The 22118-nt window shown below is 41.4% G+C and overlaps 1 protein-coding gene across 1 annotated transcript in view; it reads left to right on the top strand.

Moving 5' to 3' along the window:
• Nucleotides 1-318: 318 nt before the first annotated feature.
• Nucleotides 319-22118, top strand: part of Lrpprc (leucine rich pentatricopeptide repeat containing) — a 96838-nt gene continuing 75038 nt past the window's right edge. Inside the window, exons 1-5 of the mRNA XM_008823084.3 lie at nucleotides 319-521; nucleotides 14577-14770; nucleotides 16103-16225; nucleotides 21304-21425; nucleotides 21524-21582. Coding sequence (XP_008821306.1) covers nucleotides 373-521; nucleotides 14577-14770; nucleotides 16103-16225; nucleotides 21304-21425; nucleotides 21524-21582 — 647 coding nt within the window. The 5' untranslated portion in view covers nucleotides 319-372. The remainder of the gene's footprint in view (nucleotides 522-14576; nucleotides 14771-16102; nucleotides 16226-21303; nucleotides 21426-21523; nucleotides 21583-22118) is intronic.

The raw sequence follows: 22118 nt of genomic DNA on the forward strand, positions 1-22118 counted from the left end.
CTCGGGGTTGCACCTAGTTGGCCCCCCACAATCCCCCTGCGCGAACCTGGGCGGAGTCGACCTCTCTGGACTCTACCAACTGCGAAGCGCAGGGGTGGACTGACCCAACTGCCTGGGATGGCGATGAACTGTGGAAAGAGAAACGCTGCATATAAGAAATAAGAAACGGTGATTGAGACAGAGGCTCAGGGATTCCCTCCGGAGACTGTAGGGAGCTCGTCTGTGCCACCTTGCAAGCTTCGAAGCAGTCCGCACGTCCCCTTCCGCTGGGCGCGCCCCGCTCTGGTGTGTCCCACGCCGGCGACCCCGCCGTCACGTGCTCCTCCTGTCCTTCTGCAGGAGCGTGCATCCCACCGTAGGGTCGGCAGAGCTATGGCAGCCCTTCTGAGACCCGCGCGCTGGCTGCTGGCGGCAGGGGCGTCCCGGCGCCTGCCGCTGTACCTGCGCCTCTTCGCGGGCGGCCCGGGCCGGCCGTCCAGCGTCTCCCGGCTGACGGCCGCGGATGTGCGGCCCGCTGCGGGGTGAGTGCCGGGCGCGTCCTCCAGCCGCGTCCTTCCTCCAGCGGGGCTGCGGCGGGTGGGCCCGGCCAGCGACCTCGCTCCGGACTCCGGGTGGCTCCCGGGCTTCGACCTTTCCACTCCGCCAGGGGTTTTCAGGTGACAGATTTAGCGCCCAGGAAAGGTCATAGCCGCGGGCATGGCATGCTTCTGACTTGCTTCCTGCCCTCGGCTCGGATGGCCCAGGAAGCAGAGGGTGTTTGGAGGCTGCTGCGGGGTCGGGTGGTGTAGCAGTTCCTTAGTGCGCGGCCTGGGTGCTGACCCACGTGGGACCGCTCACTGTTGGTGATCAGTAACCGGTTAGTGTGTAATCCCAGAGGCTTTAGGGTTTTCGGCGTGGCGGGGCGTTTATAGTTTTGGGTGAGCCAAGGATAGTTAAGAACTGAACATTTGATTATGACCAGGTCGGACTTTTGCCTGCTTTATCTTTTTTTTGGGGGGGGGGGGGGGGCCTTTTTGAGACAGGGCCTCCCTGTAGCCCCAGCTGGCCTAGCGCTCACTTTGTAAGACCAGGCTGGCCTTGAACTCATAAGAGATTCACCTGCCTTTGCCTCCCAAACTCTGGGATTAAAGGTGTGTGCCACCACACCCAGCCTGTATTACTTTGCTTTTTGTTTATTTTTATTAGAATTTTTTTTTTGCATTTTTATTTAATTTTATGTCTGTAAGTGTTTTGCTTGCAGACCCTGGTCCTTACTGAGCCATCTCTTCAGACAGGGTCTCCCTGTAGCCCCAGCTGTCCTGGAACTCACTAATTAGACCAGGCTGGGCTTGGACTCACAGAGATCCGCCTATCTCTGCCTCCCGAGGGCTGGGATTAAAGGCGTGCGCCACCACCCCCAGCTGCCTGCGTTTTCTTAAATGGCATTTTTTCGTTAGTATTTACAGGTTATGGGTTGGACATTGTCCAGTGGGATTTGTAACTTTGAATGAATAAACACATTCAGGGTTATCTTGTAGGGATCTGGTTATGTAAACTCCCAGTGATTGTCAATTTGAGGTTTTAGAGACAAGCTTGGTAGAGACTTAGGAGAAGAGAGGTTGATGAAAGTGCTAATATGTTTAGTATTCTAATCACCGGAAAAAAGAATGTTTTAGCATTGGCGAGAAACTGACCAATCGAACAGCTTAGAAAGGTACTCTGGGACCTAACATTGAGACTAAGAAATAATGACTGGAGTAGGGGCGGTGGGCTGTGTGTGTCAGGGTTTATTTGCACTATGCCAATGAACAAATCACTCAACTCCCCAGACGTCAGTCTTCAGCTCCATAAGGTGGGAGGAGTAATGCCTTAGTATTACATGAGATCTACTGTAAAAAGCATTAACATAGGGTTTGATAGTAGTAGGTGCTTTATTAGTTACTATGATAGTAATAACTGTCTTCATGGCCAATCTGGAAACATGATTACTGCATAAAATTATATGAAGGAGATCTTTGGGGATTTCTCAACAGTTTAGTTGGACATTGTTAGAGTGAAGCCTGTCTGTAATTTGGAGCCTTGCCTATGTTTTTGTGTTGGAACTGAACACTGAACCTTCAGAAATCATTCTCTGCTCCTACCATATCTCTTATTTCATAGCTTTTGGTTCCTATTGAGAAAGTTGTGCTAATTTCTCTTATTTTCCTGTAGTCCTTTAACATGAGGCCAGAGACCACCATTACAATGCTGCTGTTGATCTTCACTGTTGGGAAAATTGAATAGTAAACACAGTTTAGTGAAAGGCGATTGGTCTGTGTTTGTTAGATCTGGGTTCCATTTCCTTGCTGCATAATTTAGACCTCTTACCTAATCTGCCGGAACCTCAATCTCATCTGTAAGGTAGAGGTGCTGGCTATCTGTGTAAAGCTGGAATTGTATCGTTCAGGACTCTTCAGAAGCCTTGTGTCAGCATTCTGTCTAAAAAGTGGCATTTTGGAATGGTGAAGCCAGACAACCAAGTTCCATCCCTGGAGAGAAGTGACTCCTGAAAGTTGTCCTCTGACCTCCACATGCGTGCTATGGCACATACACATACACATACAATTTTTTAAAAAATTAAAAAGTGGCATTACTCAGAGCTTTATCATTGGCACCACTCACTTGTCTGATATTAGTACTTGCTTGTTCTCTGATTTCTTGGTAGAAAGTAAGTTATTTGAGCACAGGACTTGGTCAGGTAATGGGCGGCAATAAAGAAGTATTTGTTTTCTTTCTCCTGGACTTTGAGCACTTTCCCTACAGCCTTCTATCCCACAGCCTTTAAGCATGGCCAGATCTTTCCCATCTGAAAAACAAAACCTTTTTCAGGACTATTTATTCTAGAAGATTCTCAGTCAGTTTCTATCCTGCCTGTGCTCTCCTGTCTCCTTTGCTCACTTTTCATTTTGTCTTCTACCCACTGCACTCACAACCCTGACTGACATCATCTTTGTCTTATTACTTTTTTGTTGTATTTTTTAAATTAAGTCATATCCTTGAATAATTGCAAAGTACCAACACTAAAGATCTTCCTTAACAGTTACCCAGAAAGCCCTTGATAAACTGCATGTCTTTCCATTCCCTTAGGAATATGTGACTATATACTAGTTTTATTTTGTTTTTGCAGATGTCTTAGTTATCAGTCCATGTTTTAGGCCTGGACCTCTGGCGTGTTCCTAACTAAGGATGACATCTTTTTGCTTCTCTTCAGGATTTTTTGCGTTTGCTTGCCCCACCCCCCATTCATGCATTAACTGCCCATGTACTTGGGGTTTTGCTGTTGGTCATTTGTCTTCTCTATTCATTCTCCTGTGGGTCACCCCTTTGGCTTTCAGGCCTTAGTCTTCACCTACTTCCCTTTCTAACAGCCATGACAGCTTTGTTTTCCTGGATGTGGACTCTTAACTAGATGTCTCCATCTATACTGCAGGTACTTCAAACCCAACACACCTCAGATTGGATTCCACTTTTCTCCCAAGTCTGTGTTGTGAATGTGGCCACTTCTGTTACTCAGAGCCTGCACAATATTCATGTCTATTGTTTTTTGTTTTGTTTTGTTTTTTCTTCATTCCTATCTCATTGTCCCGTCATTGACAAATGGTTGACTCCTTATCTGGAATGTATGCCCCCTTTTTCCTGCCCCCTATCATCCCTCCCTGGAGCTCTTGATCTTTTGATCATTTCCTGTCTACAGTTAGCCACGCTGGTGGCTCCTATGTCCAGGGTCTGGTGCAGGTGCTTTGGAGCTGGCAGTGCCTGTGGAGCCTCACCTCTTCCATGTCTCTTTCCATGGCAGGCTGTATGTAACTGCTAGACACTTGTATGTGACACTGTAGAACTCCTGTCAGTTCCTTACCTACAGGGACTTTGTCTTACTCTTTTTGCTTTCCTTATGTCTAACCTTGTGGCATGGTATAAGTGTAAAATGTTTGTTAAATAAATCAAGAAACATTCTAGACACTGAGAGGAATAGTATGAGATATAAAGAAGATGAAAAGAAGCTTAATCCATTCATGTGCTGTAATGTGATTCTGATATTAACTGTGGTCCTGATTTCCAGCTATGTCATAGAAATGATTGAATGAGATTAATAGAACTGATTGATTTCAAAATCAGCACCAAAAAATGTGCAGTTGTGTTCTGTATTTAAATTTTTTTATTATGTGTATGAATGTTTTGCCTGCATGTATATAAGTGCACCACATGTGTGCAGTGCCCAAAGAGGCCTGAAGAGGGCATTGGAGTCCCTGGAACTGAAAATCATGGATGGTTGTTAGCTACTGTGTAGATGCTGGGAACCAAACCTGGGACCTCTGCAAGAGCAGCCAGTGCTCTTAACCTCTGAGCCATCTCTCTAGCCCCCTTAACCTCTCCTTATAGAAAGAGCTTCTCAATAGTTTTAAGAATATGAGTTCCTGGGGCTCATAGGAACTAATGTTAAGCCTCTGCTCCCTATGTGTGTAGGTTAATGAGCCATAGAAGAATGTGATACTTGATATTTCATAGAGAGAAGCAGTCATGTTCATTTTGTGGAAGTGAGCCTTGTTTATTTTGTTCTGTTTATAGTTGTTTTAATGTGTGTGGATACATATGTGCTGCAGTATGCATGTGGAGGTCAGAGGACAACTGGCAGGAGTCAGTTCTCACCTTCTGCCATGTGGGTCCCAGCAACTGAACTCAGGTTGTCAGACTTAGTTACAAGCATCTTTACCCACTGAGTCATCACTCAGGCCCAAGGGGGCCATGTCTCCCAAGGGATACATGGTACAGCTCATTCAGTGTTCCCAGTCTAAAGAAGCCCACTCGAAGACTTGGAAGCCACAAAACTTGGATCTTGTGCTAGGTGGTGAAAGCTGATACTGTAAAGGCCAGTTGATTGCTTGAAGCTGCCAAGGTTAGCCAGAAGGATGATTATAGGTGGGTTGCAACCCATTGGAGGACTTTGAATGTGGTAGGTCTTGACAAAATTTATGGAGACAGAGACTGGGAAGGACAGTTAGCAACAGTGTTGGCACTGCAGAGGGGGGCCTCAGCTGGTGGTGCAGAACTGAAGCTCTTCTTTTCCTTGAGAGAGACTAGGAGATGGAGATGGAAGGTGTTAGCAGAATTAGGAAGAGTATTTGGAGGTGAGGAGAAGCAGTGTACCATTAGTACAGATCTTTATCCAAAGGAGCCCCTTTGCATGCATTGTGCAGGTGGCTTGTCCTCTGTGGGTCACTACTACAAATTAGTAAATGGAAGTTCAGAAGAGTAATTTAACCAGCCTCTTAGATTGTGATTCCCAATTCTGAGGTGTTTAAGAATGACTTACACAAATTCCTTTAAGGTTTTTTTTTTTTTTTTTTTTTTTTTGGTCTTTACACCCAGCAAGATTTTATTTTTTATTTTCAATTATGTATTTATGTGTGTGCTATATGTAGTTTTGTGCACATAAGTGTTGATCCCTTCAGGGGTCAGAAGAAGTCAGATATCCCTAGAGTTGGGAATTACAGGTGATTGTGAGCCACCTGATTTGGATGCTGGGAACCAAACTTTGGTTCTCTGGAAGAGCAGAGCATGCTTTTTACCTCTGAGCCATCCTTCCAGCCCCATAAAAATATTTCTTAAAAGGTAACACAATATACGCTGGGCGCCATGGTGCATACCTTTAATCCCAGCACTCGGGAGGCAGAGGCAGGTGGATCTCTATGAGTTTAAGGCCAGCCTGGTCTATATAGTGAGTTCCAGACCAGCTGGGACTACAGGGAGACCCTGTCTCAACAAGACCCCCCAAAAGGTAATACGATGTACATTGTAATTTAGGAATTAAAGACCATCACAAGTAAGCACATGAACATTGTGTACAATCTCAATGAGAGTTATACAAACTAGTCTATGCCATTCTCACTGTATAGACTCTGAAAAATATCTTACATCATGCTCCAAATCTGGGTACTCACTCTCCAGCACTGAGGGAGACTAGAAGGGCACCTAGAGCATTACTCTTCCAGGACAAGAGGCTACTAGCAGGTGTAGAAGGGCTGCCACTGACTTTCTAATCTTGCATTCTGAGACTTAACCACAGAGCATAAACCGTGTTTGTGGAGAGCTTTCTGCAGAATTAGGGTCTTATAGTAATATTTCAAAAAGAAAGCTTATTATAACTTAGTCTTACAAAAGATTTTTTAAAATACAACAGCCATCAGGGACTGGAGAGGTGGCTCAGCGGTTAAGAGCACTCACTGGCTGCTGTTGCAGAGGACCAGGTTGGTTTCCAGCACTCACATGGCAACTAACAACCTTTGTCCAGTGCCAGGGGACCTGATGCCCTCGTCTGGCCTCTGCAGGCATTGTATGATGTGGGTATACTTACACACATGGAGACAAAACACTCCTACACATAAAATTTTTTAAAAGTTAAAAACAAGCAAATACTGAGTTCTTTGGATAATAATAGAGCTATTATTTGATGAGTATTGTTTTATTAGGATTATTTGGAGTTTTATTTGTTGGTCCCCCTTCCATCTCCAGCCCAAGAAATCTTCACAAGGTAGATGTGGGTGTGTGGTGCTAGGGATCAAACTCAAGGCCTTCTGCATGTGGGGCCAGGGCTCTACTACAGAGCCACACCCCTAGCCCTGAGGTAGATACTTTATTCTAGTGAAGAAACTAATGCTTAGAATGACTTTGAGTCACTCCCAGAGTCACATAGCTATTCTAAAAAGCATAACTTAGATCTGAACAGGCCTTTTAAAATGGGTGTTGTGATTTTTGCTAACTGATTGAAAAGAGAAGAAAATACTAAACCTGGGGCATTTGTGTGCTGCCTGTGGGTTTTTATTTATTTATTAGAGGTTTTCTTTTTTTCTTCTTTTTTTTCATCATATCTGAGTACTTCCTGGACTGTTATATTTAATATTTTTTTGTATATTGGTTCTAGGTTTAAATTGACATTTAAATTTTTTTTTTTTTGGAAAGCTTCTGTTGCTTACTTGGCTTGTGACTTCTGCCGCTACCTGGAATACTCATGCCTTGCTAGCCCATTAACTCTCCTCCTCATCCTTAGTCCAGCTGTGTTGCTGAAGATGACCTTGAACTCCTCATCCTCCTGTTAGGAGTGTGTGCCATCATGCCTGATCGCCCAGGCATCCAAATGTCACCATCCTTAAGACTTCCCAAAGTAAAGCCTTGCTGTCACTCTTTTATCAGTCTCTTCTCATTTTCTTTTTTTTTTTTTTGGTATTACTTAACTACAACTAATTTTTTTTTTTTTTTTTTTTTTGTCTTCTTGAAGCAGGGTCTCCCTGTAGCCCCAGCTGTCCTGAAACTCAATATGTAGACCAGGCTGGCCTTGAACTCACAGAGATCCGCCTGCCTCTGCTTCCCAAGTGCTGGGACTGCAGGCGTGCGCTGCTACGCCCGGCTAACTAATATTTTTTAAAAAGATAAAATATTCTGAGTTTACACATTAGCTAAAGATCTTAACATACACCTTTACATGGACAGTTACTTGAGAAATTTCTTTTTGATTTTTAAATCTTATTTTAATTTTATGTATTTGATTGTTTTGCCTGCATGTGGAAATCATTACGTGTGCAGTGCCCTTGGAGGCCGAAAGAGGGCTTCGGATTCCCTGAAACTGGAGTTAAGGACAGTTGTTATCAGCCATGTGAATGCTGGGAACTAAACCTGGGTTTTCAGTAAGAGCAGCAAGTGCTCTTAACTGCTGAGCCATCTCTCCAGCTCTGACAAATATTTTTTGAATTCATAAATGAAAGAACTTAAATTTGCTGTGACAAATGTAAGAAGTGATTACAGGATTATAAAGAAAGATGGTTTGGGGACCAGCGAGGGCCTCAGAAAGCACCATCTCCTGGACTCAGCAAGCAGAATGTGAAGAGTGAGAGGGGTTGAGTAGAGAAGGCATTTCACTGAGATCTTGAGGTCAGGCAATGTGTAGTAGTGGCATGGTAAGCAGTAGTGGATACACGTGAAAGGCGTGTGTACGAGTGACTTGGGAGATGGTATTGCATTTCTAAATTTGTGGCATGTTAATACTAAGTGGAACTAGCAGTGTGTAGAATTATGCATTGCTAAGTGGTCAGGCGGGTAGACTGGTTCAATAGTTCAAAATCAGTTGAGATAATTCACCATGTAGGGTAGAGGAAACCCAAGTGGGATAGTTAAGGAGGAATTGGAGAGGTAGAAAATGAGTTCAAGATCCCTTTGTCCATAACAGTATGCAGGAAAGTCCATGCAGCTCTGTGGAATCGCTCTTACGTTGTATAAGCACAGAATAGAATACAAATTCCTTACAGAGCCACTGCCTTTGGAGGCATCCCATCATGGAGGTCCACTTCCCTTGTCTGGGTTTAGATTTGACCGCTTCCCAGTGTGACCCTTTCATGGCAGCCAGAGATGCTTTTGATGCCCTTGTGCCTCTAGGAGCTCATTTCAGATGGGAGTACCCTAATGTGAGCGTTGGTCCTGCCACCTCATCAGCAAATAGCTTTTGCTGTGATTTTTGGCAATATTCTTCAGTTCTCTCATCTATCTATGAGATAGTCACATTTTTATAGTATCTAGCCTGCATTAAAAATTACCTATTAGGGGATTGGAGAGATGGCTCAGCAGTTAAGAGTACTGGTTGCTTTTGCAGAGGACCTGGGTTCGATTTACCAGCACCCACATGGCAGCTAGCATCTGTCCATAACTCCAGTTCAGGGGATCTGATGCCTTCTTCTGACCTCTGAGGCCATTGCATGACATGGGTGTACTTATACACATGCAGGCAATATACACATACACATAAAATATAAAATACTTATTAATAAACTGGGCATGGTAGTGTGCGCCATTAATCCCAATACTCAGGTGGCAGGGACAGGTGGATCTGTGAGATCCAGTGAGTTCTAGGCCACCTGGCACTATGGGAGACCCTGTCTCAAAGAAAAAAAAGAAATTAGCTATTAGTAATACCCCTTCTGTCCTATATGCCTATCCCCTTCTTTAAACCCTGATAGCTCCAAAGTGACCTTAAACAAGACTATAATATCAGTGAGGAGGAGAAAAGGAAAGAAGAGTTAAAGAATGCGTATTATTAGTTTGGTATATATTCAAAGTTAAAAAGAAACTTTCATAAAAAGTTTATTTGAAGAAACAAAAACACTAAAAACACTAGAATTAAAATTTTTTAAATACAGAGAACTCTTAAAAATCTACATTGAGAAAGTTTATGGCCCAGTTTAGAATTGGGTAGAGTGTCTGGACAGATAACTGCACCAGAGAAGACAAGATGACACGTAAGCAAATGAGACGGTACTTAAGAGTTCTGGGGTCATTGGGGGCTGGAGGAGTGGCTCATTGGTCAAGTGTACTGGCTTCCCCTGCAGAGGACCAGGGTTCAGTTTCCATCATTCACATGGCAGCTAACAGCAGTGTGTTAAACTCCAGTTCTGGGGGTCCAGCACTCCCATCTGGCCTCTGTGGGCATTGCACACACATGGTGTGCTTGCATACATGCAGGCAAAACACACATAAAAATATATAAATAAATATAAAAGTTCAGGGGTCATTGACAGATTTTAAGTTTTTTAAAACACAGCTGAGATGGCTTGTCTGATAGGACAGCTATGAACCCAAAGTTCTAGAGAAACAGAACCCACTGCTCACTGGTGGTAGGAATGTGAGTTGTACAGCTGTTTGGAAAGATAGTTTGGTAGTGGTAGTTTAAGTTAAAAGTAGGCTTAACACCTGGTGTTTATCCAAATGCAGTCAGAATTTATATGCCTACAAAAAAATTACACACAAATACTTCGAGGAACTTTACTCATAATTGGCAAAAGTTGAGAGCAACCAAGGTGTCCTTCAGTAAATGAGTGGAGAAATGAGGTAAGTCCATCCGTACCATGGAACATCATACAACAAGAGCGGGCATACTGTGAACAGACGTGGAAGAACGGTAATTGTTGCTGGATCAAAGAAGCCATTCTGAAGTTGTTAATGTTGTGCAATTGTGTGACAGACCGGAAAAGGCGGAACCATATATGAGTGCTTGCCATAGGTTCAGAAGGAAAGTCACAGTGATGACAAGGTGGAGCACAGCATTTGTAGGGCAGTGACATCAAGTGCTGGACTGGTAGCTACATACTGTATTTGCCAGAGTGGGTATCTGTACACAAAAAATGAAATTAATATAAACAAACTACCAGCCTTAATGCAGTACTAGTATTTATCATTCATAACAAATGTAGGACACAAATGTAAGGATGTTCCTGGGGACACTGGAAAGGAAAGATTTGTGAGAACTGTACTTCTCTGCACATTTTTTTTCTGTAAGCCTAAAAATGCTGTTAAAATTTTAGTCTTAGACCAATGAGATGACTCAGCTGCTTGTCAAGCAAGCCAGCGGCCTTAGTTCAGTCCCCGGAAGGTTCAGGCTTATAAATGATTGAATGTTTCAGGTTTATCATCTGGTCCTTATTTTGAAATACAAAAACTCCCAACACAGTGTTTTATTTGGGTCTTTTGGTTTTTGGTTTTTTGAGACAGGGTCTCCTTGTAGCCCCAGCTGAACTGGAACTTAGTATGTAGACCAAGTTGGCCTTGATCTCATAGAGAACCGCCTGCCTCTGCCTCTCAAGTGTGTGCTAGGATTAAAGCCATACACCATCACACCTGGAGCATCATGTTTGTTTTAAAACAAACTCTAAAAATGCCAGATTTTACCAGAGAAAATCTATGGGTAACCTGAATATAAGTGATGAGTGACAGAGTCTGAGGAGGTCACCTGAGCTGTGAAACTCACTTAAAATCATGAAGGAGCAGTTAGCATGGCAGTAGGACAAGATAAGGAAGTGTTTTCCTTGTATGACTACATTGGTTTGAGCCTTAGAATTTGGAGGTAGTATGCTCCAGCTGTGCAGGCCTGGCAATAAGAACCCCACTTGCTGAACCATGGGGCTTGCTCCTTTTCTGTTATAACATGCCCATTGCTTGTAACTTAAAAGTTCTTGTTTCCCTTTGGGTATATTAGAGTTAGCTTAAAAGCAGATTCTGGCTGGGGTTTCAATGAGGGGTAGAGTATTTGCTTTGCAATGCAGGAGGCCCTAAGTCAGTCACCAGTACTGCAAAAAGAAATGAATAAAAAAATAAAAAATAAAAACTTCTGAATTCTATTATTAATGTATAACACACTGGAGAGTCCTTTGGTTGAATATATAATCCTTCCCTAGCCCGGTTTGTTTTGTAGTAGATTGATGTCTCTATACACTTAAAGCCAAGCATCTTTATGTGTAGGAGACTTGGCTACATCCAAGACATTTATAAGAAAAATTCACTTGAGCTGGGTGTGGTGGCACACACCTTTAATCCCAGTACTTGGGAGGCAGAGGCAGGCAGATCTCTTTGAGACCAGCCTGGTATAGTGAGTTATTGATGGTTGTTAGCTGCCATGTGGGTGTTAGGAACCCAACCTGAGTCCTCTGCAAGAGTAACAGTACTCTTAACTGCTGAGCCATCTTTCTAGTCCCTTGTTTTTGTTTTTAACTAGTATAATAACAAATTGAAAACCTTTGGGAAATAGGGAGAAATGTGTATGTGGTCTGTATATAAGAACCTATCCTTTAAGTAATTCATCACTTAACAGACTGTAGTCAGTTGTCTACTGTGTGGTGGTCATGACAGTTGTGAAGATAAACACTTTGCGGTTGGTAGTGTAGCTCAAAGGCAGAATATTTGTCTAGCATGTAAGCCCCGGGGTTCCCTCATCAGCTCGTGTGTGTGCGCACGTACACACACACACACACACACACACACACACACACACACCAAGATCCACCTGCCTTTGCCTTCTAAGTGCTGGAATTAAATGCCCAGCTTGGTAAACCCTTTAATACCACTTACATATAGTCAGTTTGTGACTGGTTTTCCAGGTTAATTACATAAGAAAGCAGTGGCTTCTTTGTGGGGGCTGAGATTAAACCCAGGACCTTTCACATGCTAAGTACATGCTGTATCACTGAGTTTTATTTTTAAACTTACCACTGGTTGTGGTAAAAGTGTGCACATGCCAGAAAAATGTGATTATCACCCTGTAGGCATTTCCTGAATTAATCTTTTTTTGAAAAAATAATACTTAATAGTGGCTGCTAAAGTTAAGAGAATTGCAGATGTTAAAAGTGAGATACTTGGGGCTGGAGAGATGGCTCAGCAGTTAAGAACACTGGCTGTTCTTGCAGGAACACCCAGGTTCGAATCCCAGCACCCACATGACAGCTAACAACTGTCCATAACTCCAGTTCCAGGGGATCTGATGGCCCCTTCTGTCCTCAACAGGCATAGCACAACATGGGTGCACTTAACTTACATGCAGGCAATACATGCATACACGTAAAATAAAATTAAAAAAAAAAAATTTTAAGTGAGATACTTGAATTCAGAGAAAGCCTTTAACATTTCAGAGATGTGCAACAGTGTTCCTTTATACATAAGGATTAATTTTTAGGTCAGGTATTTGTAAATCACAACATTTATTCGTATAGTTTGGGATACTTCTGATCACATAAGTTTTAGAATATTTGGCTGCATATTAGACTATATTAAAAAGATTTGCTTGTTCTGGGGATGTAGCTCAGTTGGTAGAGTGCTTGCTTAGCATGGCTTTGATCCCCAGCACTGCATAAACCATGATGCAGGCATTCCATCCTAGCACTGAGGTAAAGAAAGGAGGATCAGAAGTTTGAGGTCATCCTTGGTTACTTAGGGAGTAACCAGCCTGGGCTACATGAGACCCTGTCTCAAAAAAAAAAAAAAAAAAAAAAAACAAGATCGCCATGCCACCACACCTGTAATTCCAGCCCTCAGGAGGCAGAGGCAGGCGGATTTCTGTGAGATGGAGGCCGGCCTGGTCCATGTAGTGAGTTCTGTGCACACTGGGACTAAGGAGACCCTGTCAAAAACAAAACAACCAAAACCTTGAGTATAAACTATGGACTCACTGCCACAAAAAAAATCAAAAACAACAAAAAAAAGCTTATGCTTTAAAACATGTGTGTTCTTTTCTAATTTCTTTTCTGACTTCTTTGAAATTAATGTTTAAAAACAGCAATACAGTTTTATTTTTGATGGTTACAATTTTAAAGAATTAGGGAAGTATACAAATAGTGTTCTGACAGATGCAAAGAAGATAAAAAATGAGATGTTAGGGGCTGGAGAGCTGACTCAGTGGTTAAGAGCAGTGGCTGCTCTTGCAGAGGACCAGGTTCAGTTCCCAGCACCCACATGGGGCCAAACAACAGTTTGTAACTCTCTTTTGGCCTTCATGGGGAATGGGTTTCCTTACATGCAGGCAATATACTCATACACATAAAACAAAAATAATTTATTTAATGAGATGTTTAAAACTGAGTTAGACAGATTAGAAATTATTGTGGCCTGAATGATCGTGTAAGGTAAATGCACGATTTTAACTTGAAATGAATCAATTATTATTATTATTATTATTATTTATTTATTTATTTTTTGGTCTTTTTGAGACAGGGTCTCCCTGTAGCCCCAGCTGTCCTGGAACTCACTATGTAGACCAGGCTGGCGTGCACCACCGTGCCCAGCTATTTCTTAATTTTTTTAAGTTTATTATTTTTATTTTATGTGTATGAGTGTATTGCCTACATGTGTATAAGTGTACCTGTGTCATGCAGTGCCTGCGGAGGTCAGAAGAGGGCATTGGATCCCCTGGAACTGAAGTTACAGACGGTTGTTAACCGCCATGTTGGTGTTGGAAGCCAAACCTGGGTCATCTGCAAGAGCAGCCAGTGCTCTTAACCAGTGAGCCATCTCTCAGCCCCTGAACTTATTATTCTAAGTTAAATAATTAATTTAAAATACAAATTCATGGGGCTGGAGAGATGGCTCAGTGGTTAAGAACACTGGTTGTTCTTGCAGAAGACCCAGATTCAAATCCCAGCACCCACAGGGCAGCTAACAACTGTCCGTAACTCCAGTCCCAGGGGATCCAACAGCCTCTTCTGACCTCCGTGGGCATTGCACAACACGGGTGCACTTACCTATATGCAGGCAATACACACACACATAAAATAATAAAATTTTTAAAGTTTAAAATATAAATTCATAATAAACTTACACCCCTAAAAATGTTGAAGGTAGTTTCAGAGTTTTGAGTATATCTTAAGTCTCTCGTCTCATTTATACAAATGAGAAGAGTTTATAGCATAAACTGCTTCAATTTCCTTCATTAAGGAAATACATTTAACTCAGTTTGAGATGACTCCATGTTGAAGGTTCTCAACATACTCTGAATTACTCAGGAGGCAAGTGAGTGAGTGAGTGAGTGTGTGTGTGTGTGTGTGTGTGTGTGTGTGTGTGTGTGTATGCATGTGTACAGATGAGTCTAAAGCCAAAGTCAAAACTTTGTTGCCAGTTTATACTTCTGAATATTTTTGATGTTGCATTATGATTTTTAGATATTTAATAACTAATAAAAGCCTTGTATAAAGTTTACACAAATGATGACCTGTATCATTAGGAGTTTACTTAGCTTATTATGTTTCAATTGCTAGAGTGCTACCGAGCCAAGCCAGGCTATACACCATTGTTGCTGAAAAAAAGGATCTTTCAGAGGAGCCCCCCTCCCTGAAAAGGAACTCCAGTCAGTTTGATTGGGCTCTAATGAGACTGGATAATTCTGTGCGAAGAACTGGTCGCATTACAAAGAAGCTTCTACAGAGAGTGTTTGAAAGCACATGTCGCTCAGGTATTTCAAAATTTTCCTGTTTAGGAAGTTGACCTTTGTACTGAATATTTGGAGACACACTCACTGTAAAGAGCATTATTTGGTACTTTAAATTTTGCTAACTATGAGTCTGATCTCTCTAAATCAGGCAAAGTTTGGAGGATCATAAAATATTTCGGTTAGCTAATTATTTCAGAATCAGCAAATAAAAATAGTAATTTGTCTTCTGTAGTTTATAGAAATAGAGTTGCTTTCAGTGGTGAATTGTCCTGGAAGGTGCTGGTTTTACTTTTTTTTCTTTGTGTTGTATCATGTTTTCCCAAGATGATCACATAGAAAAACATCATTTCCCTTCAACTTCCAGCTAGCTGCTAGGGTCAGTTTGGATTAGATTTTTGATAGTCTTGATAGACATTGCAGGTCCTTCATGCTCAGACTTCTTTTTCCCCCTCTCCCATGCTCCCACAGAAAACCAAAGCAAACTTGTAAACACCTGTCATTTTGTTTTCATTTCAAGAAGATTCCCCAAACTTCTGAAATCTGCTTGTGAATGTCAGTTACAGTTAAGACCCAGAGCTGTGAAGTCTGATGATGACGGCTACCATAGAAGTATGGATTTCATCTATGAGCATTCACATTCAGAGGCTCTTTCTCTTACCTTCTCTGATTTATTCAGAGTTGTCCAACCATCACTACAATTAATTTGTGAGCTTTTCATCACCCTCAAAAACTGTACCCCTCGCCTCCAGTCCCCAGCTCCCCCGACTCTTTACAGTCTTAGACAACCACAAGTGCATTTTCTGCCCCTTTAGTTTCTTACTCAATATTTCAATATTTCATACAAATAGGATTATTTTATTTTTGTTTAGTCTTGAAGTCAGCTTTAGGGACATGTAGGTAAAGCTTAAATTTGATAATTATATGACTTTTTATTATACTACTTTGTATCATTTTCATAAAAAATGGAGAGGTTTAACCTTTAAATTTTAGCAAGCACTGCTTAGCAATTAGGTTTTTTTTTAACATAACCCTAGATTTTTCTTTCTCCCTTTCCCCCTCTTTTCCTTTTCCTTTTTCTTTGAGACAGAGCTCACTATGTAACCCTGGCTGACCTAGAACTCAGTATGTATACCAGGCTGGTCTATGCCTCCTGAGTACACCACAACTGGTCTTCCCTAGATTTCTTAGGAAAACATACTAATATTAAAATTGTTAACACTGCTTTAATTTAGTAATGTCTTTGTCACTTTAAAAAGTTGTATTTCCAGATAATTTGTAAATTTCAGATTTAAGTTTGATATTTTCTATGATATTGATACTGTGACATAAACTCCATTGACCTTTTTTCCACAGGTAGCCCAGGAGGTAATCAAGCCTTGCTTCTATTGCGAAGCTGTGGTTCTCTCTTGCCCGAACTGAGTCTCACAGAGAGAACAGAATTTGCCCATAAGATATGGAACAAACTTCAGAAATTAGGTATGATCACTTATGTATGCTATTCTATTCATAATAGTGTTTCTTTACATAAATACTATAATTCAATTTTTTTGTTTTTGGTCTTTTTGAGACAGGGTCTCTCTGTAGCCCCAGCTGACCTAGAACTCTATGTAGACCAGGCTGGCCTTGAACTCACAGAGATCTGCCTCCCAAGTGCTGGGAAGTATTATAGTTTTAATAAGTGAAAAAATATCAAAATAGACATTTGGTGTATCAAAATTATAGCTACGTCCAGTATTACCAAGCAGTTCCATTTGTTAGAATTAACATACACTCATACACTTGTCATTGTAGCGTGTGTGTAATAGCATGGCATTGAAACCAGTCCTGGTCTCCTTCACTGGGGAGTACATCAATAAATTGTGGATATTACATAACAGAATACTGTGAAACTCTTCAAAATAGATCTCTTCATACCTTGATGGGGATAATGTTTCTCCTAAATTATAAATAAACATCAAGATGCTGAACAGTGAACACAGTATACTACCATCTTGAAGCAGTGCTTTCTTATACATATGTGTTCACAGTATTAAAATATTTCTTGAAGGATGACAAACACTAGGTATAATGTTTGCTATATACCTCTTTTATATTTTTTTGAATCATATAACATTGTATATATTAAAAAATAAAGTAACTTAGTGAGCACAGCAGGTGACACACCAGTATTGTGAATGGGGAAATTTCACAGGGTCCTGCCTCTAAATGAAGAGCTAAGGGAGTCATTGGATGCTGAGAGAGGGAGAATTAGTTTTCTCTAGGGACTAATTTCCTGAGAGTTTAATCCCATGTGATCAGCTCTAAACACATGTACACATGAGCACCACTAAATCAACTCAGTGCCTTTTATGTATGTATGTATAAATATATGTATATGTAACAATAAAGAAGAGGATAAGAACTTGAGAGGGAGTTGTGGGAATGTGAGAGGAGTTTGACAGGTGACAAGAAGGAATGAAAATGATGTAAATACAGTACTCATGTATGATATTCCCAAATGACAATGAAAATAATACATTTTTGTTTGCTTGTTTTGAGACAGGGTCTCCCTGTAGCCATGGTCGACCTAGAAATCTGTGTTGACTAGGTTGGCCTAATCTCACAGAGATCGCCTTCCTCTACTTCCTGAGTACTGGGATTAAAGATGTGCACCACCATGCCCAGCTCAATTAAAAAAAAAATTTTTTTTTGGTCTTTTTGAGACAGAGTCTCCCTGTAGCCCCAGCTGGCCTGGAACTTATTATATAGACCATAGTGGTCTTGAACTCACAGAGATCCATCTGCCTCTGCCTCCCCAGTGCTGGGATTAAAGGCGTGGGCTACCACGCCAGGCTCAATAAACTTTTTAAAAAGGCCATGCCTTTAATCCCAGCACTGGGGAGGCAGAGGCAGATGGATCTCTGTGAGTTCAAGACCACTATGGTCTATATAATAAGTTCCAGGCCAGCTGGGGCTACAGGGAGACTCTGTCTCAAAAAGACCAAAAAAACCCAAAACCAAAACAAAACAAAAAAACTATGAGGTAAAGATCAGAACTTTATTCTGTTCTAGTTTTTTTTTTTTTTTTTTTCCATATAGGTGCAGAATAACACAGTTATATATATGCAGTTTTACTTAATTGGATTCTTTATGGATTTTTCAATTAGAAAAATTTTGGATTTTCAAACATTAATATGTCCAGCTAATTACTGTAAGCTGACTTTCCAGGTCCTATAGTTAAGCAATATAATCACCTAGATGATAAGGTGCTGTTTCACATCACTGCATTACACACAAGAGCTGATGACTACAGGTTTTAACATACTAAAAGAAGCATTCATCTACTCTTTAAGCTTTTTAAATACTAGGAATGAATATTGAATTTTATCAGTCTTTCAAATTACTTTTTTTCTTTTATTAGTCTTTTTGAGACAGGGTCTTCCTGTAGCCCCAGCTGTCGGGCGTGGTGGTGCAGGCTTTTAATTCCAGTACTTGGGAATCAGAGGTAGGTGGTCTACCTACTGAGTTTCAGGCAAGGGAAAAACAGAAACTTACCAAAATTGAAAAGACTCAATCAGGTTTATAAATAGGGAGACTCCAGTCCATGATTCCCAGCCACCCAGTTCTAGTCTCTGAGGAGAGTCAATCAAATCTAACTTTAAGAACAAAAAAAAATTTTTTTAACTTTTAGGAAAAAATTTTAAGACAATAATAACATTTTGGAAAATAGTGGATGTAGTATTGTGTGTGTAGTTTAGAGGCGTGTGCCATGCAGGTGTTTATGTTCATATGTGTGGAAGCGAGAGGTCACCCTCAGGTGTTGCTACTCGAGTACATCCACCTTGGTTTTGGGTTTTGTTTTTATGGTAGTAGGGTCTCACTATATGACCTGGGCTGGCCTAGAACTTGCTATGTAGACTAGGCTGGCCTTGAACTCACAGAGATTTGCCTGCCTCTGCTTCCCAAGTGCTAGGACTACAGGCATGTGCCACCTGCCTGGCCACCTTATTTTTTAAGCTTTTTAAAAAAATATTTATTTGTATGTGTATGGATGTATTGCCTGCATGTGTGTAAGTGCACCCATGTTGTGTAGTGCCTGCAGAGGTCAGAACAAGGCATTGGATTTCCCTGGAGCTGGAGTTGTTAGCTACCATGTGGGTGCTGTGAATCGAACCTGGGTCCTCAACTGCTAAGCCATCTCTCCAACCCAACCCTGCCACCTTTTTTTTTTTTTCAAAGACAGGGTCTCTCATTGGAATCTAGGACTCACCAATTAGGTTTTACTGACTGGCCAGTGTGCCTCAGGGATCTGCTTGTCTCTGCTTCTCCAGAGCTGGGATTACAAGCACCTCACCATGTTTGGTATATTAGTTATTTTCTATTGCTATAATAAAATACCCTGACAAAAGCAACTTGAGAGAGAAGATTTATCTTGGCTCACAGTTTTAGGGTATAGTCCATTGTTATAGGTAAGTCATAGCAGCGGGAACTTGAGGGAGCTGGTCACATTGTTTGTATAGTTGAAGCAGAGAAGGGTAAATGCTTGAGTTTCTTCCTTGTGTGCAGCCCAAGATCTCAGCCTAGGAAATGGCACTACCCACAGTGGGTGGGTCTTCCTATATCCTCACCTAATCACAGTAATCCCCTCACACATATACCCAGAGGCTTGTCTGCCAGGTGTTTCTAGTCTCACCAACATGAGGATTAACATTAACCATCTCACCTGACTTTCTGCAAGGGCACTTCTGATCAAACTCAGGTCCCCATGCTTTCACAGCAAGTATTTTACTGACAGCCATCTCCCCGGCCCTTGTGCTGATGATTTTCTTTTAAATTTATTTTCTTTTAAGTTGATTTTTTTTTTTGGTCTTTTTGAGACAGGATCTCCCTGTAGCCCCAGCTGTCCTGGAACTCAGTATGTAGACTAGGCTGGCCTTGAACTCACAGAGATCCACCTGCCTCTGCCTCCTGAGTGCTGGGACTAAAGTTGTGCACCACCACGCCTGGCAAGTTGGTAATTTTTTAGAAAACATTTTTAGGCCGGGCGTGGTGGCGCACGTCTTTAATCCGAGTACTCCGGAGGCAGAGGCAGGCAGATCTTTGTGAGTTCAAGGCCAGCCTGGTTTACATAGTGAGTTCCAGGCCAGCTGGGGCTACAGGGAGACCCTGTCTCAAAAAGATCAAAGGAAAAAAAAAATTTTTTTTTAGGTATTATGTGGTAACTTTCTTGCATAATCATGTTACAGATGTGATTAGCACTTGGTTCCCTGTATGACTCTACAAAAATGTTACAGGGTTTAAGAGACTTGTTGGGTGGATATGGTGCTGCATATCTGTTTTCCCTGCACTTGGACAACAGAGGCAGGAGGATCACCATGGGATTTAAGGCCAGCTTGGTCTGTATAGCAAATTCTAAGCTAGGGATAGCAAGACCATGTCTAAAAAAAAAAGCCCAACAGCATAAAAAGTGATCAGACTCAGCTTAACACCACTGAGATTCAAATTTCTTGTCATTTATGTGACCTTGGATGATTAGAAGGGGCAGCCATCCTCATCTATAAAGTGAGGATAGTAATAGTATTTGCCTGAATGCTGTGAAGAATAACCAAGCCTTTATGTGTGGACCACTAAGCATAATGCCTGAAAAACAGTATTTTATATATATGCTAAGGTAAGGGTGAATTTAATAAAGCAGATCCTGGCTGACTCCAATTAAGACCACAGACCACTATGGCCCCGTACAATTGAATAAGACTATAAAATTCATGAAAATTTAGGGCAACATGTTACTCTATTCAGCTGTGTCCCTTCTGTGGCCTGAAGGCCACATACATCCCAGGATAACTATGAATACATCATATTGCGATGTCAAAAGGTTAGACACCCTGTTAGATTTTGCTAACACAATGTCATTTGTGGGTAGAGTAAGACTGAGTGACAGTCCTAACTGATGTGATCCTAGGCAGTGTCTATTTAGGAAGAGAACAAAGCCCATTAGAATATGGGTAAATGATGTTAGCAGACTAGAAATGGCATTCAGCAGCTGGAGATGGAGCAGGTTCTTCAGGTAAAGGCTTTTGGTAATCTCGCAGAGGTTGAGAACGATTTTTTAAAATATTTTTATTTATGTGTATGAGTGTATTGCCTGCGTGTATGACTGCACCCATGTTGTGCAATGCCTGCAGAGGTCAGAAGAGGGTGTTCAATCCCCTGGAACTGGAGTTAATAGACAGTTGTTAGCCACCATGTGGGCGCTGGAAATCAAACCTGGGTCCTCTGCAAGAGCAGCTAGTGCTCTTAGCCACTGAGCCATCTCTCCAGTCCTAAGAACAATTTCTAACAGAGTCTTACTTTATGAAAGAAAGGTCACAGTATATCTGCAGGATAGTGAGGACTGTTTTACATAGGAAAGTCTTTGTCAATTTTAAATATAGAAAGATTGTCAGCCTTTTCTAACAGGAAGGCAATACTGTTTCATAAGTAAATAGCTGATTAATATCTGCACATAGTTCAGTTGTGTTAAAGGATATGATTTTAAATGCTTTGTTAAACATTGGATTTAATTTCTTTTGTAGGTACTATCTATGATGTAAGTCACTACAATGCTTTACTTAAAGTCTATCTTCAAAATGAACATAAGTTCTCACCTACTGATTTCCTCACAAAGATGGAGGAAGCACACATTCAGCCAAACCGAGTAGGTAGATGCTGTGGTGACCGCTGATAGCCCTACCCCACTTTATTTTCAGGGGGGGACAATGTATAAAAATGTTAACTAGCCCATGTAATTGGCAGGTAACATACCAGAGGCTGATTGCTGCTTACTGTAACACAGGAGATATGGAAGGTGCCAGGTATGTGTATTTCTTTTATGTAGGTGGTTTTGATTTTGTTATTTATTTTGTGGGTTTTTTTTTTAGATAGGATCTTGCTCTGTATCCCTGACTGGCTTAGAATTTGCTATATAGAGCAAGCTGGCCTCAAGTGGAAAACCAGAGGACAGCTTGCAGTAGTTGACTCTCTCCTTCTACCATGTGGGTTCTGGAGGTTGAATTTAGGTTGTCAAGCTTGGCAAGCCTCTTTACTTGGTGAACCATCTCACCAGCCCTAAATGTAGGTTTATTAAAACAAAATGGTAAATTGTATAATTTTAAGACATAGTTGCTCCTTTGAAAAATTTTTTCCCTTTTTTTACTATTTTAATTTTTAATTATGTGTATGTGTCTTTGTGTGAGTATATGCACATGAGGGTGTCAGACCCCTGGAGCTGCCGTTGTAGGCAGTTGTGAGCTGGCTATAGATGCTAGGACCTTGGGTCCTCTGCAAGAGCAATATTGGCTCTTAACTGCTGAGCCATCTCTCTAGTCCCTGAAAATTTCTTCTTTATAAG

This window comes from Nannospalax galili, unplaced genomic scaffold, assembly GCF_000622305.1.
Source record: "Nannospalax galili isolate Female #2095 unplaced genomic scaffold, S.galili_v1.0 scaffold286, whole genome shotgun sequence".
Classification (NCBI taxonomy): Eukaryota; Metazoa; Chordata; class Mammalia; order Rodentia; family Spalacidae; genus Nannospalax; species Nannospalax galili.